General features: G+C 38.2%; 2 protein-coding genes across 2 annotated transcripts; both read left to right on the top strand.

Moving 5' to 3' along the window:
• The first annotated feature begins 301 nt into the window (after window positions 1-301).
• TRAM (translocating chain-associated membrane protein 1) lies at window positions 302-2,429 on the top strand. The gene has a single exon (XM_017614594.1). The coding sequence runs from the start codon at window positions 470-472 to the stop codon at window positions 1,568-1,570; it is 1,101 nt and encodes a 366-aa protein (XP_017470083.1). The 5' UTR covers window positions 302-469; the 3' UTR covers window positions 1,571-2,429.
• A 3,027-nt stretch (window positions 2,430-5,456) lies between these two features.
• On the top strand, window positions 5,457-13,453 carry LOC108361831 (uncharacterized). The gene is made up of 6 exons (XM_017614593.1): window positions 5,457-6,129; window positions 6,227-7,317; window positions 7,382-7,491; window positions 8,174-8,306; window positions 8,362-8,827; window positions 9,506-13,453. The coding sequence occupies exons 2-6, from the start codon at window positions 6,344-6,346 to the stop codon at window positions 12,944-12,946; spliced, it is 5,124 nt and encodes a 1,707-aa protein (XP_017470082.1). The 5' UTR covers window positions 5,457-6,129; window positions 6,227-6,343; the 3' UTR covers window positions 12,947-13,453.
• The last annotated feature ends 6,651 nt before the right edge of the window (window positions 13,454-20,104 follow it).

The raw sequence follows: 20,104 nt of genomic DNA, 5'->3' as shown, positions 1-20,104 counted from the left end.
TATGGTTGTCTAGAATTTTCTCTATTGCCTTTAGAGCAAACAATTTTCGACTCCATGTATATAACACGGTGTCGGTAACGTCGATAATGATGTTTAACCGTGGATTAGTGCAAACCAGGCTTTGAGCAACCGGCCCTAAATGGGAATATGGAAAAGCGCGTCGTGAAAAGTTTCCGTGTATAAACACAGTCTTAGTGACGGCGGGAATTCTCAACAACTTAACTATCGATAGTGACTTAAAACCATCGATAGTTATGGAAAATGAAAATTATCGATAGTTCTCCAGATCTAGTCAACGTCAACGTCAAACGTCATCGTCAAACGTCAAACGATAGCGAATGTCAAATTTTGTTGAAGAAGAATAGCGGTCGCAGCCACATCAGCAACTACCAGGAAGCGTTTGGGTGAATCCAACACAAATATTTACTTTGTACGGTACAACAACGAGCAATTGTTTAGTGGTATCACCATGGCGATAAAACCAGGCATGGGACGTAAGTCCAGCAGTAAAAATCCACCAATTTTTAGTCATGAATTTGTTATACAAAATCATGCGGACATTATATCCTGCGTGGCCATGGTATTCGTTGTGGCACTAATGGATGAATCGACATCACCATTTGCCAGCGCCTTCATCTCGCTACATCACAATGTGACCGGAGAGGAGCCCAGCCGCGAAAATCCACACGGTAAGCCATTTAGCTACGTGGCAGGCATCAAGGATTATTGTGCTATCTTCTTTTATACGCTAACATGCATTATTATGCACGCCATCATACAAGAGTATGTATTAGATAAAGTTTCGAAAAGGCTGCATCTTTCCAAATTCAAACTTTCGCTATTTAATGAATCTGGTCAATTGATTGTTTTCTACGTGTTTTCATTCTTCATGGGTGCCAATGTCATTTTGCGTGAGGGCTACTTAAGTAAGTTTTCGCTGTTGTGGGAACAATTCCCTAACCATCCAATGTCGTTCCTGCATAAGCTGTTCTTCATCATTCAACTGGCTTACTACTTACATATGCTTCCCGAGCTTTATTTCCAGAAGGTGAAGAAAGAGGATCAACAGAGTAAAATCATTCATTCCATTTGCGGTTTTTCTGTCATCTGCTTGGCCTATACATTCAGTTTCCAGCGCATTGCATTAGTGCTGTTGACCTTGCACTATTTAGGTGAAATAGTGTCGCACGTTTTCCAACTTATTGGTGTCTTCGATCGTGATGAGAAACTCGCCAGTGTACGTTTCGTCAATAATGTGACTTTCGTATTTGTACGCTTCGCTACAATGGTAATTGGTGTGCTGACATTGTACTATGGTGTTGCCACGGAAACGGTGCTACGCGCCTATGCAGCACTTGTCGGCCTAATGGTGTTACAAGGCTATCTAATATATTCCTTCATTACTGAGGAACTGCGCGCAACGCGCGAAGCTAAGCGTGAAGCTAAACAACATCAGCAACAGCAGGCGAAGAAGTCAAAGGCGGCGAAGGAAAAGGCGAAAAAGAAGAAGGAGAGTGACTTGCCAGAGGCTGATCAGAGTCCCAGTCCCGCGAAGGCGAAGGCCAAGTAAGCATTCTATGGTGAGTGCCTAACAAACTACGTCCACCAACAACAACAAAAACATTAACAATAACAAGTTTGTCGATCATGCGGATGAGCATCTTTCCATAATTACCAGCTCATTTAAATAATTGTACAACTAAGATTTCGAGTTTTTCGAACATAAGCACTTTTAGTGCTAGATTTTAGGTTTTCTACAGTCACACATACAAACATACACATTTCCATGAACGGATTGCGGTTTTGAGTTGTGTATAGTAGGAGAAGGGAAAGCGATGAATGAATGCATTTACATACATACTTAACAACCAAATTTCATTGCAACTCAAAGCCAGATTGTGTGCAAGCAATCCAAACAAAAATCAAAAGCTTCTTCAAGCCAACGCCAACGCCGCCGCTGCCGCTGTAGCTGCATCTGAGGCATATTTTTAAATATAATTAAAGCTTAGTTATTTTCATTTTATTTTTGTACTGTTTATATGAACGTTTTCACAAATTTGTTTCTATGAAAAACAAAAAAAAAAAATTATAAAAAATTTATATACTATGAAACATAGTGCAATGTAGCCACTGCTGCTCCTTTTCTACTAAGCATCTATATTAAATAATTATTTGAATTTACACTGAAATTCTTCCAACACAACATGTAAAACCTATTTAAAGAGTAAAAAACAACAAAAGTAAATATTTAAAACTTAACGAAATAGTTATGTATGCATGAGTAAAATCTACGAAAATTACAATTCAAAATACACTCCGCTAAAAGTAAGACGTTTGAGACTGACATAAGCTCAACTTGCAAATTCCGCAAACATGTATTGCGATACACACACTGAACCATGACAAAGTTAATACATATAAAATTATAAAATTTTATAGAAATAAAAATTAGTATAGATGCAATCTTAAACAAAAAAAAAAAACATCTTAAAAATAACGATAAAAATTGTTCTGACAACTTTTGAAACAGGTATGCATGAACGCTAAAGAACTTCAGGTCGAATTCGATAACGTAGTTTTTAAGAGATTGTAAGCTGGCTTCAATATTTTTGTATGAATTATGCACAAAACGCAAAAAAAAATCGTAAAACGGATACCATGTGAAAAGTTTAAGAAAAAATATTCCATATTTAAGAGAACATTTCTTGTTCTCAATTTTTGATTATTTTATACAAAAAACATTAGTGAATTCGTAATGAATAATATTCAGCTGATTTAAATTTACATGTTTATATCACTGTAAAGCTACCAAGTTCAATAAAAATTTACTTTAAATTATCGAAAAACAGGACCAGTGTTACTAAGGGGGGTTGTGAAAAACATACAGATTCCAAAAGAGTTGTGGGTGTGCTGCTGGAGTAACAGCCCTTCGCCAGATAAAAGCCTGGGTCCTTCTGGTTAATATAAAGGCGGAAAGAGGCGTGGTGGAATCAAAACATGTTACTGTTACACCATTGGAAAGAGGAATATATGTGTACCTTCATATATCCTCACCCTTATGCATGAATCTGCAAATTTATCAGTTTTGAGTTATTGGGTTGACTTGTTTAAGCTTTGGATGCCCTATGTTATCCGAAAATTCAGAATGCCATGCGTACACGGAATCCACTTATTTTGTAGGGTCAAGTCCAGCAGCAAAAAACTTTCAAACTTGATTTCCCAAAATTTTAATTTTTACACATTCATGTTTCTGCCATACGGGCGACGATATTTAAAGTTTTATGTTTGCTGATACAATTTTTTTTAAATAAAAAAAACTTAAAACGACGTTCCATCATTTTGTTTTTGGACAGGAAATGAAAACAAGCAGCCGCGCATCCGGTTTTACATATATTAACCTTTTGAAGTACTGCCTGGTCGGTCTGTTTCAACTCGGTTATCTCTGTCGTTTATTTGGCCGTTGCGGCTGGATAATTGCTTTTAATGACTTTATCTAACATTTTCATTAAGCGCATCATGGCGTTTAATAATAATTTTTTAAAATTACCCGTATAAAACCTCAGCGCAACACTTTTGTCATTTCTACTGCGCCTGAAAATATGCCGCAACACCTGTTTTGTCGATCACAAGCATACAAACTCCGAGTTAAACGCCATAAGCGCTGTTATCGACTCCACCATGCATATATACGGTGACCATTCGTACCGATTTTAGCGGGACAGTACCGATTTTGAGAAAATTGTCCCGCTGAATATTTTTTAGGAGTCGGGACGTATAAGTGGCCCGCTTTTTCCTATTTGTACCGGCTAGGTCCCGTTTTTTCAGTATTTTCTTTATTAATTTAATAAGAATATCCTTGTACTCTGACCCGGAAACGGTTTTTCGTACAAACATGACAGCACTTTCGTTATCACAAACGACATAGAATATAAAGGAGACATAAACATAGCCAGCATCCTTACTTTCTGTCATCTTTGGTTATATTTTATTCTGTCAAACTGTCGCTATATTGCAGTCTATTTTTCTTGTCACAGGTTTTTTTTTAACTTTGGTAATGATTTGTTAAGTTTTTTTTACGAAACAATTCTAACTTGATTTTAGGAAATTATTAAAATTAATACTAATTCCTTAAAAAAAAATCATAGATATGAAAAATATAAATAAGGGAAGATACATTTTAGCATTCTTTGGCTATTCCCCTTTCGATTATTTAATGTTTATTATTTTTTTATGAAAGTGAAAGACTATGTAAGTCAAAATTTAAAATTTTGTACAAAAAATACCAATCGATTCAAAGTGCTAATTTTAAATTACTAGGAATTACCGCTGATTTTTGTAATTTTTTTTTTGTGGGAGGTGTTGTTAATGTTCTCCTGACAAAACAGTAAATTCTGGAACATACCTTGCATGGAAGAAAATCCGCGAACAAAAAATTGCCAAAAATCAACGGTAAGCCCAACCTACTTCCAACGTGTACTTTATTATACTAAAATTTAATGGTGAACATTTGCTAAAATTCGTGGATTTTTTTTAAATGTTCGACAAAGTTTGAAATTTAAATTTATAAGTTTTTTTTAGCATAAAAAATAATAAACATTTTTATACAAAACAAAGTAGCCAAAACTTGCTAAAGGTTCTATTCCTATTTACATTCTCGCCACCGTACATATATGTGTATATATTTTTTCGATCATTTTTCTATGTTTTAAATAAAACTATATTAAAAAATGTCATGTCTTTTTGTGCTTGTTTTGTTAGCTTTAGAAATGTTGCGATTTTTGCCCACATAAATCTGTATGCATATAACGTGTGATCGATGAAGCAGGGTTTGTGTTACCCGGACCGTTAGGCGCGCCCACCTCTGTTTGCGCTGCTATACCGACTTATTCTGATATTTTTTCATTTACTGTCATTCTAATCGGTTTGGGACCGAAATGCATTACCGCGAATCGGTTAGGGGCCAAATTGCCACAACCTNTCTCGCCACCGTACATATATGTGTATATATTTTTTCGATCATTTTTCTATGTTTTAAATAAAACTATATTAAAAAATGTCATGTCTTTTTGTGCTTGTTTTGTTAGCTTTAGAAATGTTGTGATTTTTGCCCACATAAATCTGTATGCATATAACGTGTGATCGATGAAGCAGGGTTTGTGTTACCCGGACCGTTAGGCGCGCCCACCTCTGTTTGCGCTGCTATACCGACTTATTCTGATATTTTTTCATTTACTGTCATTCTAATCGGTTTGGGACCGAAATGCATTACCGCGAATCGGTTAGGGACCAAATTGCCACAACCTTAAGTTTTAATTAATCGCACCAGTCTGGTAACCACTGTACACGCGTTTCAGGCGCAGAATAAAAGTTAANAAAGGGAAATTTCGCTTGGTTTGTCAAGCCGCTTGTGTTGTGTATTTCGCTCTTAAGTTTTAATTAATCGCACCAGTCTGGTAACCACTGTACACGCGTTTCAGGCGCAGAATAAAAGTTAATTTTCGTGTTGGAGAATATAAGAAAATGTAGTTTTCTTATTTGAACGCACAATAAAAGCTAAAAAGTGCTTTTTCATTTGCCACTGTGCAACAAGTGCAAAGAAAATAAACAGATGCTGTGATAAAGCGATTTTACTGAGCTAACGCAAAGTGCAAAAAAATTCAACGCAAAACCATTGTCGAGTTGTGACGTCTAGGAAGTGCTATCGAACACAAGAAATGTTTAATTATCGTGTTTCTCTGTCGCAGCATTTATTATCACCATCATCGTTATTCGTTATCTCATAAACAGCGTACAGCATATTTAATCGCTGGTGGAGCAGCAGAGCAACGTGGGCATTGGAACTTTAGCAACATTAGTGTGGAAAAGGGACATTAAAAAGTACACAGTGGTCGAGAACCCACAGCAGCCGCAGTACGCAGTACACATTCATAGCGGTGTACCTGTGCTTGTGCTCCTGCTATTGAGTGCTAGTGCTGTGTATATATAGGGTAGCGGGTGGAGGTGGAGGTCGGTCTTCTCTGCCTTATCAGCTCCGAAGTGAGTGCTGCTGCCACTGGGCCGCTTATTGTGCCCTCCATATCACAGTCAACGTACGACGTCGTTGTTTTTGAATAGTGCCGGCCAACGAAGGTCAGACGATATGATATTTATTTGCTATTGTAGTTTTGGTTAAGTTAAAAAGTGAGATTCGTCACATACATACATATATTTAACACTTTCGTATCAGCTTAAATTAATACGGCGGCGCACGCAGCGACATTTTTGTCGCGCGCGCTTACGCCAAACGCTGGATATCACAGCAGCAAACGCGCCATATTGGTGAGCAATACACAAAGTATTTTATATGGACATGACAGACAAGAATGTTGGTCATAATGGAAACCAGTGGTCGAAAGCAACGACATCGGCAGCAGCTGCGATTGCCGCGCAACAACATAAACAACTCAACAGCAGCTCATTGCCTGGCACACAACCAATGCATCATCAACAGCAGCGTCTATATGATCCATCAGCGTTAATGCCAGCACACAGCAGCATTTTTGGAGCAGGTGTTGGTGCCGCACTTGGACATCCAGCACATCCGGACGGTATAGCAGCTTATGCGGGTGCACGTTTTCACCCACCTCCACTACCAACTCAGCAGTCTACATTAGATGCAGCAAACTTATCACATACAATAGCGCACCAGCATTCTCACCATCAACCGCATCACTTACAGCATCAACCATCGCCAACGCATGCTCCGACAACAGTGCTAACAGCGCCAGCTGCCGCTTCGCCAATTGTACCTGTACAAAGTGGCTTTGTGCCACCACCATTACTGCCAGGTGCAGCCGCTGCAGTGGCAGCAGCCGCTACGTCAGTTTTAACGCCAAATCCATTTGCAGTCACACCACAGCTGGAGCATCTTACCTCACATTTAAATTTGCAACAGCAAATAGAATTGAACAAAATCATGAACGTAATGAACACACAGGTTAGCGCAGTTGGTGTAGCATCAGGTGGAGCTATGGGAACAGGAGGCAGCAATGCAGGCAACTTAGAAGGTCAAGCGCTAGCGCAAGCACGACATATTGCAACGGATGTGCCAATGACCAGTGCTGGCAGCAACAGCAGCAGTTGCGGTAGTGCTGCTGTGTCCGGTGCTATAAACAGCACAATTGCGGAGAATGTATTAAATGCGATAAGTGCAACGCCAAATAGTAGTGTAAGCGCTAGTGCGCCAGCAGTACATGGGCGCTTGACAGGCATTGGAGTAAGGATGCCGAATGATGAACGTTTACGTCGGATACAAGAGGTGGTTGAGTCGGGTGTAAGGTAAGGAGGGGAGGATTAACCGTTAAAATATATTTCCTTACAAATTTTTACTATATCTTTTTAGTGAGTTAGCAAAGCAGCAAATACAACAAATCGTTGATCGTGTCGCAACCCTGAAGCCCGTTGAGAAATTATTGCTTTATTTGCGTTTACCCGGAGAGGCGCCCGAAACAGGTATTAATATTCATTTTATATACGTTCATATCTTAAATGCAATATATCTTCCATTTATTAGTTATTGTTGTCAGAAAAATGGACGTACATCCATATCGCACAACCTCTTCAAAAGAGACTCAACGCGAAAAAATTGCATAAATCAATACATAGGATTTATCTACAATTAATGCAAATATATATATATCGTCGTTTAAAGTACAAAACCGCGTATCAGCAAAATCCGCGTATGTGAAGTTGTAGAAATAATTTTCTAGAGTGTAAAAACACTCATATTTCAAAATGGTTCTCTTTTTTTATAAAGCAATCGCATTACCTGCCTAGTATATTTCAGGACGAATGGATATGGATTGAGCCAAGAGCTTGTGTGAGCAAATCCAATTTTTGGTAGTCAATGTCAGTTACGCGGATCTGCAGAATCACGATACGCGGTTTTGTACTTTAAACGACGATATATATTTATATTAAAATCGCTGGCATTTTACATCTAAACTAACTGTTTGGACAAAAAAATCGATTCAACTCTTTAAACCTTCTTCCTCCACCACGAACTGTGTTAGAAGCAAGCCTCCTCTTTTATATATTTGACGCAAATACCCATAATCACAGAAAATTGCAAAATATTTAATTTTTTTCTTGAGTAATAAACGAAAAGCTTACATTTCTACTTATACATACATAGATCCACTGCGTCATCCGCAAAACCCATTGGGAACACGTTCTGAAATAAATCACACCATCAACTGGGTCCGCTCACACCTGGAACATGATCCCAAAGTGTCGATACCAAAGCAGGACGTATATAACGATTATATGTGAGCAACAATTGTTTTGTAGCACTTTAAAAAGCAAATAATTTTTCCATTGCAGCGCATATTGCGATCGCCTTGACATCAAACCGCTTTCGACAGCAGATTTTGGTAAGGTAATGAAACAAGTGTTTCCCGGTATAAGACCACGCCGTTTAGGCACACGTGGGCATTCGCGTTATTGCTACGCGGCTATGCGTAAAACCACGAAATTGGATGCGCCACAATTGCCACTTCTAGACACGGCTACAGTAAATGAGTCGTCTTTGGTTGGCGGCGTTTTAGGAAGCACCAGTTCATTTGGTGACTCCACTGCGAGTGCTGGCGATATGGAAACATGGCAAATAATACGGAACTGGGCTGAAAATGTTTTGCATGTAAAGGTTGAGAGTGTCCAGGAACTTGCTTCTTGCATCAAAAGCTCCACAGGTGCGGGTGAATTGCCAACATCAAATGCGCGAGCTACTGGTGGTACTGTACACAAAAAATACACACCGCGCGAGCCGAAAGAGAAACGTTTAATGGCGGTAAGTTTTTATACCCGAGCGCACTTGTGCACAAGGGTATTATAGCTTTGTTCACATAACGGTTGTCTGTAACAGGCAAAATGAATCGAGCTAGATATAAACAAATGTATACATAAATGATAAGAATGAAAAGAAAAATGGATTAAGCGCTGACTGTCTGTCCGTCCATACGTCCGTCTGTGCACACGATAACTCGAGTAAAAATTGAGATATCTTAACGACACTTGGTACGTGTCTTCTTTCGGGCGTAGGACAGATGATATTGAAAATGGGTGAAATCGGACAATAACCACACTTACTTCCCATATAACGGTAACTTATGATCACATATGTATCTCGGTAACCGTTCTACCAATTTGTACCAAACACGGTATGGTTATTGTGCTTGCCACATAAAAGCAAAGCGTTGAAAATTGTTGAAATCGGACTAAAATTACGACCGCTTTTCATATAACGGTAAATTTCAGAAATGCTTGAAACCTGATTATTTCGATATTTAAGGACGCTAATTTACTCAAAATTGATACACCCCGGCTTACCATGTAGCTGTAGCATACTTGCGCCGGGTATTTAATGTTCGGCTCAACCCGAACTTTGACTTTCTTACTTGTTAAATTACCCTTTAAGAATGTAAAAAGTATGTGGTTAATTGGAAAATTTAAAAATACTATATTTTAGGATATGGGCCCACTCAAGAAACGTCGCAAGAAAAAACGTAAAGGCTCATCATCATCGGAGTCAAGCTGTAGTCAATCGCAGGCGCAGACGCAGCATCAAACTTCGGCCTCTGCAGCGGACGCACAATTGGTCGATGTAAAGCCGACTATAACAACAGAGCTGGTACAGATTAAACAGGAAATACTAGAGTCGCCTACAATGCAGCGCATACAGCATTTGCCAGCGACCGGCACGCAGCTACCCCAAATAGCCGTAGTGACGGAGAGCTTTCTGCAGCAACAACAACAACAGCAGCAGCAGCAGCAAATGTTGCCTATGAATTTGGTGACCGAGCAGCGTACAGTGTTGGCGCGTGCGCCCCCAGCCGCCAGTGCCTTCGGCGTTGTCCAACCGCAAACTCCGACGCCACAGCAACGACAGCCAGTACGTACTGCTTTAGTGGGTGCGTCCTCTAATACAACAGCCGTCAAGAATCTAACGCCGAAAATCATTGAACTCGGTGCATCCGCATCTACCGCAGTTACAGCGAGCGCATCGCATGAGCCCGCCACAGTCATCAAAGAGGAAGAGTTTTTAGACGAATATAATCCGAATATATTCTGCAAGAAGGTGCGCAAGGCGCAGCAAACGAAAGGATTTTGGGCCAATTCACCAACTCCGGCATCGAGTAATGTTGTTGTGCCCACGATTACAACATGCGCAGCAACTACGGAAGTGACTACGTCGGCAACGTCTTTGCCGGCCGTTGCTACGTCAGTTATTGCAACGTCTGGCATGTCAACAAGTCATTCGTTGAGAGGAAATCCAGACGCAGTTTCCACACCCAGCGATTTGATGGGTCCACCTGCACAAATCAGTAGCGGCACATCGGTGAGTCCATCGAGCGCTATTTTAGGAGCGGACAGCAGTGGCAGCTCATCACAACCGCCGAACGCTGCATCGCCCAAGGTCTTGTCACGCAATATGTTACAAATGCGCGCTAGGCGCCAACAAATAGTCGCTGCTTTGGCAGCCGAAGCGGCCGCCAATTCGAGTAATAATCTACCCGACGCCGATGCGGCTGATCTTCCTGCAAATCTGGGTTTGCCGCGTGAGCGCGTCATAAGCATTTGCAACATGGACAAACACGAATTGGACGATTACTTTGTAGCTGGTGAAGTAGAAGAAGAACCAGAGGATCAAGATACCGAACTGCTTCAATATTTTCAGACGAGAGACGCTGAGGAAAAATTGAATTCCTTAGATGCTGTAAAATCCAATAGGCATCCAACAGCCCCAACGCAGGCAGCGACTACAACACCGCAGGCGGCACCAAACACGCCGACAACTGTGGCCTCAACAGTGCCGCCCTTGGTAACGAAATCGCTGCAACAGACAGCAAAAAGCTTTGGCAGGCAGCAGAGCGCACAAGCGGTAGCCACAGATGGCTATGGCTGTGCAACACAAGTATCAAATAGCGGCTTCACGGCCGCTGCCGGCCAGAGGAAACAACAAACGGCGATAATTGGCTCTCCAGTGTCAAAACCATGCCCCACAATGAAAACCATGGCTGTTGGATCGGCCTCAGCGTCTCTAACCATAATGTCCCAGAAGCATCAACAACAACATCAGCAGCAACAACTGCATTCTCAAAACAGCAAAAGCGTTATGCAACAAGCGCTTACAACAAAAACCCATAACAACAGCAACAGCCACAAACGAAAAATCAGCTTAAGTGGCACAACGCTGAACGCTGCCGAAGTAATGGCGTCGCGTAAAAATTGCATATTCTTCCCCATATCACCCAATAGCAACACGGGAAGTAGCGGCAGCAATACCAACAAATCCATCGTCAGCAGCGCAAATAATCCCAAATTCAATGGAAGCAGCGTTACGCTGTATCCGGCGAGTACGCTCAATTCGAGCAATGGCAGTGGCAACAGCGGGGGCAGTAACGCGTGTTCGTTTTTCGTCAGCCCTGGACAGAGCGCGCATCGGGTGCGTCCCAAACCAGCGTTTGCGCTGGGCAAGCAGCATTCACTGGACAACGATTCCAGCGATCCTATGATCGGCGCCAGCCGCCGACGGCGGAGTTACGCCAACCTTGTCATGTCTGGCGGCAATAATTCGCTTATGCCGCCCACATCTGCTTCGGCACCACCAAGCCCCTCAGTTTTGCAGCAGCAACAACAGCAGCAGCAATTCTATGGCACGCCCTTCTGTAGCGGCGACATGGGCCAGCATTCTAACAGCCGTTCGTCAAATGTTCAAATGAATAGTAACATAGCGGTGAATGCAACTGATCTATTGGCAGCCGAGCAAAATTCACTTGACTTGGATATGTTCAGCGCCGCGGCGGCCAGAGCTATGGACTATGGTGAGCTGGCATTGGATGAGCTTACTACGCCCCTCAATGAAATGCAACGCTCGCAGTCGGTGCCACTTTCCCAACTACAGCGCATACACTCACCGGCCTTTAGTCGTAGTTTTCAAGCTGCACCTTATTCAGCGTGCACATCCGTGGCGCAAACACCAGTACCACACGAATTCGCCGACTCATTGACGCTTTTTTCTGAGAACAGTTGCAGCCAAAATAGCGGTGGAGCTGGCGCTAACATAACCGGCAAAAATAACGCCCAAACAACGGCTGTCAAATTGTTGGATGAGGAAGCCGCCTTATTGGCGACCGATACAGCCGCAATGCTGGATAACCTGGACGTTGCCGAAATGTTCCCAGCAGATTTTTTGCGCATGAAGTTTCCAAGCAACGTACAGGGCAATGCCACCACAACGACCTGCTCATCAGCGGGCTCCTCGTCGGGTTACAGCAGCAGCGCGTGCACAGCTTTTGGCAGCGCCGCGCTAATATCAGGTGGCGGAGTTGGTGGTACGTGTTTGCTCAGCAGTACCGGTAACTCAATGTCCCGCTCGGTGCCTTCCACTCCGCTGCCACATCAGCAGCAGAGCCCATTCGCTTCGTACTTTTATGGTAGCCGACGACGTTTCGAGGAGGAGGCACATCTATCACCCTCGCTTACAACATCGGGTAACACCATGGGAGGCACGTTCACTACAACTGTCTTCAAATATGGCAACAACGGCAGTGGTTCAATAGGTGGCGCCAACAACAACTATGACATGTCACGCTCCATGCCAACGACGCCGACGGCAACACCGCGCTTTCGATACAGTCCAACCGAGTTTACACGCGAATTTCTTAGCAATGGCAATACAAATACAATCGATAGCCTCATCAGTGGCGGTGCCAACACTGGCAGTCTGACCGATGCTGGTGCACCTAGCGAAGGACTAAGCGCTGCGCTCACCGGCCTCAGTGGTAACAATGATGCGCTTATTGATGACAGTTGTGGCCTGTCCGCTGATGCGTTCGTCGTCAACAACACTGTCACCGACGCTGAGTCAATGATGGCTGAGGCGAATGAGCTGCTGGGAAATTTGTAGAATTTGCATGAAGAGGAAGTGGAGTTGGCTACTAGGGGCGGCAACAACAGCAACAACAACGACCGCTATCAGCAAATAAAGATTGGCAGATCGAGATCAGTAGCAAGCCAGAGACTGATTGCTGAAGAAAACGATGAAGAAGAAGTGGTCACATCAGCGAGTGTTGTTGGATTGCTGTTGGAGCAGGTCGGTAAGCTTTAAAGAGTTTCTGGACTACATTCATAGCAACATACGTACATACATATCGCTACTTAAAGGTGAAAAGGTGCAAAGTCCACTTTTGTTCAAAATTTAGTTGTTGATGCCGAATGGCCGATAATGTGAAACTGCGTCGATGTTTCGTCTTTAAATAAATGAATTTTCACGTTTAGGTAACGAAATATGTTTTGCCAAATGCCTTGCTAAAAACTCGGATTTTGCGTTTAGAGCTTTTGATCAGTAGTATCCTTTCGTTATTAACAGTATTTCGTACATTTGTCAAAAATTTGTACCGAAATTAAAAAAAAACTGAAGATTTAAATAAAAATTTAAGATTATCGTTAATTTCTTTCGGATCTAAACAAAATTAGTATGGAACCACCCTTGAGGTACCACCTTTCCGATGAAAAAAACGAAACGACGAACTGATAACCTCCTCCTTTTTTTTGAAGTCGGTAAAAAACAATCGCTGAGCTTATTTTGCAGTGATTTATGTGAACTTAAAATAGTGTTTGACACAAGTCCCTATTTTAAGAGTTCCGTCTGGAAGAAAATTTTATCAGCATCGAAATAAGGTGTAAATATCTATATTAAAACAAAAATGGCACACCGTTCACATCAAAATATTTATTTATTTATTTATTTTTGCCATAGCTTATAAATTAATTTATAAACTATTAAAAAACAGGGTACCTGGTTACTAAGACCATTTGGTTCCCTGTCTTAAATTATTTTGGTGTTTCAACTCAATTTGATGTCGTCCTAGCGGTGGTCGTGGGCCTGGCAGAAAACCCATGTGCGATCTGGAAGATGTCTGAACGTTACAGGCACTTATAACTGGGTGTTGCTGTTCTTCTGCTATTTCCTTGTTGTTGTTGTAGCAGCATACAAATTCCTCAAAAACTTTTTGGGGAGTGTTGCTGGAGTGACAGTCCTTGGCCAGATATAAATCTGGGTCGTTCCGGTTACGTAGACCCGACTGTCGTGGGAACGTCTGCTATTTCCTCTTTATTGATGGTTGTAGGATCAGTAATCTACAAACGTTGAAGAACGCCAGCCATGATTTTCGAGTCGCGTTTCTTTATTCTTCTTTGCACGGAACGCATTTGTGCGATTTTGCCTCGATTGTTTGCCGGTTTTGTTCGACTTCCTTCTCCTCAATGGTAGGTGTTGGGTGTAGTGGTGGTCTGGGATGGCAAATCGGTCACATCAAAATATATTCTTCTAAAAAATGTCCCCCTAAGGGCTTCCAGAGCTTGGCACTTGAAAAAAAAAACGGAGAAAGAAACCTGAGACCGGTTATTTGTTTTGTTTTGAACTTTTTTTTTTACCTTTTTAGTTTAAAGTTACTTCCTCATCCCTTCTTTTACCTTGGGCGCTCATTGCCATAAAAATATATGAAATCAGTATTTCAATCTTGCAATGCATTTTGGTAAAACATTGTAGGAAAATATGTATGTATGTACGCTTAGCACTCGTTAGCCAACAAAACTTTCTCTTCAACCGCTGCCGCATGCAAAATTAGTGCAGTCTTTCATATTACTAGTACAGTTATGTTGAAAATATTAAGACCACAGCAAAGGCACTTTGAATATTGACTGCTCCATTATTCATTACCTAAACCACACATGTGAAAATGACAACTTAATACTAAAAGCTTTTTTTTATCAATCAGCCAACAACAAATAATTTTAATTAAATTTATTGCTACAAAGTTATTATATTTAAACATTTTTCCTGTCGGTGTACACTTCTTTTTGAGCCTGAAAAATTTTCAAGTCAGGTTAAAATTTTGTGCCCCTTGGCTTGCATGTACATATTTGTGGGGATAATGAACGACATTGTCTCTTAATACGAAGTGTGCAGCGCTATGTTGTTTTATTTATTTTTTATCCGCTTCCCATGTTATTGTGTAATTTTGGTGGGGTTTTTTTCATTTAAGTGGTTGTGCTCAACGGGAAGCTTAAAACATAAACAATAAAAATAATTCCTATTTAAAGAGACTATAACTATCTATTACATGAAACAAATTTTAATTTAAAACTTTATCCTTATATTGCATATTGGTGGTCTTAATATTCTACACATGATCGTAGTTCGAATGGCAACACTTTTCATTTCCTATTTTGCAGTTTCAGTTTTTAAGCTGATTTAAATTTAAATTTTTTTTTTATATATGTATCGCTGTTTTTTAAAGATGATTAAATTGTTTGTTAATTGTTGTAACTTGTATTTATAGTAAGTGTATAATTTATTGATTGAATCTAGTTTGTAATAACTAATTAAAACGTGTTAAAGATATACATACATATATACATATTTCAATAATCAAATGTATGTCCGTAATGTATTGAAAGATACAAAAGCTGTAAGAAAATTTTGTATACAATAAAAATGAGGGCTGCGAAATTCGTTAAGGCTTTTCTTAAACTTGTAATTTATAGAAAACCCGTTATTCAATTTGAAAATTTTCAATATTTTTGCTTATAAAAAAAAAAAAAAAAACAATCGTCGAGTGCAGCGCTGCATTTTCATAAAACAAAACAAATTACCATTAATTATACATATATATGTACGTTGAGAAAAGCAAGAAATCGAGCGCATTAATGGTTTCATTTAAGCGATTGCCTTATCACGCCATAATCTCAGCGGTCGGTGATTTTGAATTAAAACGAATTGATAATTATAAAGTTGATGATAGCAAAATTAAATTTTATACACACACGTGCGGCGTAGTATGCAGTAAATTTTAAATTTCTTGAAAAAGTTGTTTAAATCAATTCTTGAATATATAAATCCTCTTTATAAACGAATATGTAGCTAGCAATTTATGTAGATTTTCAAAATTATATACATTCAACAAATGAAGCTAAAAGCTCGTGCGTTCACTTCAAGCAAACATGCATTAAAGAATTTGATACTAAAATTAAATTTTTTTTTTAATTCGACAAGAAAAAATGGAATTTGAAATTCAGACCGCCCCTTATGATCAAAATTTATTACTAACATTCAATGTAAAGCAAAATGTGAGCTTTTACGATAAAATTGAAAATTGATATTTTTTTTTCAATTTTAATATCGACTTTTAATAAAATGTCTAGCTCTAGTTTAAGTAAAAATACGTATATATATTTGTGTATGCAGATTTTGCATGCATACAAAAAATTGTAATTTATACAAATTACGTAAGCGCCTTGCGTGTAACATAACGACGTTTTGTGTAGGTATGTTTCACAAGTTTTTTTTTTAATCACTTTTCCTTATATATTAGCTAATAACCACTGCTGTTAAAAAAAAACACTAGTATGTATTTGAAAAATACTATAAATACACATTTATTAAGTGCACACCAAGTACACTTCTTGCATCAATTACATGAATTTTAGAATGTTATTGGGGCTTAAAAATTTCGCGATATAATTTTTTTTTATTTAAAATTTTCTTGTAAATTATTTTCATTTTGAACATTCTGGTGCTTGTGGGGAATAACGTGCATATATAAGTATGCGCTTTTGAGTTTGAGAATCTTTTTTAAAAAAACTTGGGTCCTTTCAAATTTACTTTTTACATTGAAAAAAGCTCTGCTATGGCTATTTTAGTTATTTTGTAGAGCAAAGTCGGGTCTGAAACTGAACTGAGGTACAAGTCTTGACTTGGTTTCCCCTTCCCCGTGTCGCCCAGATTTTACGATCATCGCTTTAATCAGTGTTGTCCCAATAGAGCTTTTATTTTTTACTAGCCGCATATAAATTGCGCAGAGAGCTTTTAAAGTTTTTTCTACGAATTTTGTTATTTTTTTATTTTGATTTTTTTTATGAATTCTATGTTTTTAATATGGTATATAAAAAAAAACTGGTAAACTCACCACACCAGGATATTTGAACAAGAATGTCGACTGCTGTGAATGAAATTGGTAAATTTTTTCAATTTCTTTTAAGAAACTCGACACAACTGAGGTCGAAAACTTGTTATGAGATCTTTAAAGATTATAAAATTAAAGTCCCAAAAAACGCACGATTTTCTTTAAGCCTTTACTTTGCATTTCGAAGCTTTTTTTAGTTTAAAGCTTTTTTAGCTCACTCTATTACTGGTCTGGTTCAATGATATTCAGAAAGAGTTTTTGCTCTGTGCGCGTCCGTACAAAAGTTATATAAAGCTTTAAAAAGCTTACGATAACACAAGAAAAGTGCTTTAGATTTGTTTAGCTCTAGAAGTCTTTTAAATGCTTAAAAGCTTAGAGAGAGATTTCGTGGTTTGCAGTAAAGATTTTTTATAGCATTAAGCCTCCATAAAGGTTTATCAGCTCAACTCTGTTTTTCTGTTTTCTTGTATAAAGTCGTCCAATAATATTTCTGTACGGAAAGTTTTGCACTACCGGACTACAGAAGCTTGGCATTCTTTTAAAATTTTATGTTGCAACTATTTTAATGCACTTCATTATATTTTTTGAAACCCGAAGAAAGGCTCTAAAGCGCCATTATAAGCTTTTGATAGCTAGAATCTTTATTGTTTTATGTACATATAGTACCCGTACACATAAATATGTATACCGAAATGTTCTTTAAGGAAATTTTTACTGTGAGCTTTCGAAAGCTTAGCAATTAGCAGTGCTTTATTAGGGCTCTATAACATTTTCTTTTTTTAACCGACTTCACAGGCGAACGTTATTAGTTCGTCGGAATATTTTTTTTTTTAAGTATGTTATGCATAAATGAGTACTATATCGATACTTTCGGTATCACATACATACATACGGTAAAACATACCTAACTTTCTGAATATATTCCGCGGGATAAACAATTTAAAGTTTTCTTTTAAAGCTTTTGTATTGACGTGCGCAGAGTAAAGTTTCTCTTTAATCATCGCAAATGCACAAAACTTAGTAATGTACAAAGGGAGCTTTTAGCCTATACAAGGTACGCCCAAAACATAGCCTGTTGGCAGAGCTTATTAATGCTTTCCGTAGATTTTATAAGGATGCGCATTGAGTAACGCTCTTTCAGGTCTTCACTGGTCTATGCAGAATGTTATGAAACCATAAAAAGCTCTGACACGTGGACAAGGTCATCACTGACAAAAATCAGTACAAACGAGACAAAAACTTTTACTGTGCGCGCATCTATACCAACGGCAACAAAAAAGAGCTTTTACTTTGTGCGCTCAAATACATATAAAATATACGAACATCTTTAGGAAGCTCTTCCCGCGAGATACCTTTATCGATATATAAGTCGATAGAATCAATAAACAAAACTCTGCTCGCTCTATATGTTTTGAGTATCACTCATAAGTATGCAAGAAAGCTTACAAAAGCTCGACATTCATTTGAATTTGAATCCAAAGTAATTTTGTCAAAAAATCGTACCTAAAACTTGCAATAAATCCTAACTAAACATAGCAGAATTTTAATAAAGAATTTAACTTTTATTGAGCCCTACGGTTTTGATGCGGCTTAGCATGCAGTTAAGTTAAAAGATACATAGCTCTAAAACTAGCCGTTTTTCTTTTCGCTGATAAAAGATACTAAGTGGATTAAATTATTTCTGTCAAAAAGTCTATCAATATATTTTCTTTATTATTTACTTTTTACATGCTTCTTTTTGTATAAAAATTTTTTAGTTCTCAGGTAAATTGTTGGTCTGCACTTTTAATATGTTTATGTACATACAGTGCCGGCCACTTGAATAGCGCCCTTTTTTAATCCTCAGTATCGACAGTTTTTCTTTTCTTTATTTAATATTCATTAACTAAAAAAAAAAATAATAATATTTTTCCATAACAAAGACCATACAAATAAGATTTTAAAATTTTAAACACAGTTTATAACGTGGCGGATATTTTGTGACAGCCTGGTATTTTGAGGTTACGGAAAAATTTTGACGTGATGGCGCAAAACGAATTTCAGATAGGTGTTCAGCGCAACAAAATACATAAGGAAGGGATAGTCTGATCCTCGAGCACCGAGAAATTCTCATCAAAACTAATTTGATTTTGGACAATATTTTTTGGTAAACGCGATTTTTTGAAACTCGCACCATATTACTTCTATAAAACAGCAATTTCTAAAAATTAAAAAATTTTTTTAAACTTGGAAGTTTTAACTATAAATTTTGTATACAATTTTGAATTGGTTTTTGTTTAGAATATGCTATATTTTTATAAAACATTAAATAATATTAAATAAACAAAACGAAAACTGTGAATACTGAGGATCAAAAGGGGTGCGCTATTCAAGTAGCCGGCACTGTATACCTACATACATATATGTAAGTAATTGTTTGTATATACATACATAAATATTTGCTTCTTGTCTTTATATTATAAATTTAATATTTAGCTTTAAGTAAAAAGGGCTTTATGTATTTTTCTGCTTTTTTTTGTTTTTATTTTCCCTTCTCACCAATTAAATCACCTTTGAATACAAAATATTTTGAACAAAAAAACATCTTGTTTAAAATACCAATTTGCAAACTGTTGACGCAAGGATATATTTTTGTTTTCTTTTTTTAACTATTGTATAACAAAAAGTAAGGTTAAGTACACTTGTAAATGTAATTGTACGATTACTTATTTAATTCAATCAATAATTTGTTGTTATTTGTAACGAAAAAAAAACTGGGCTGAATTTACCGTTATAACAAGTGTTCTATGTATTAAATACAAAAGCACACACGCATACATGCTTGTTAAGCGCTATTATTATGTTGTAAAAAAACATTAAAAATAAATAATAAAAAAATATTTGTATCTAAAACAAACTTTCCCCAAATTACAACTTTAAACCTTAAATAAAAATGTATGTAATGAACAACAACCAATGAATTAAAAATAAAGTTAGGTTAAAATCTTTGTGAAGGAAAAATGTATGTACATACGTGTAAGGAAATTATGTGTTTGTGCCTCAGGCTTATTTGTAAAAGAGTAAATGAAAAAAAAAGATTGAAAAAAAAACAAAAACAA

This window comes from Rhagoletis zephyria, unplaced genomic scaffold (genome assembly GCF_001687245.7).
Source record: "Rhagoletis zephyria isolate East Lansing unplaced genomic scaffold, Rhagoletis_zephyria_1.1 Rzeph_scaffold_00861, whole genome shotgun sequence".
Taxonomy (NCBI): Eukaryota; Metazoa; Arthropoda; class Insecta; order Diptera; family Tephritidae; genus Rhagoletis; species Rhagoletis zephyria.
Note: the sequence above shows the minus strand (reverse complement) of the source record. Positions and strands in the feature narration are given on the sequence as shown.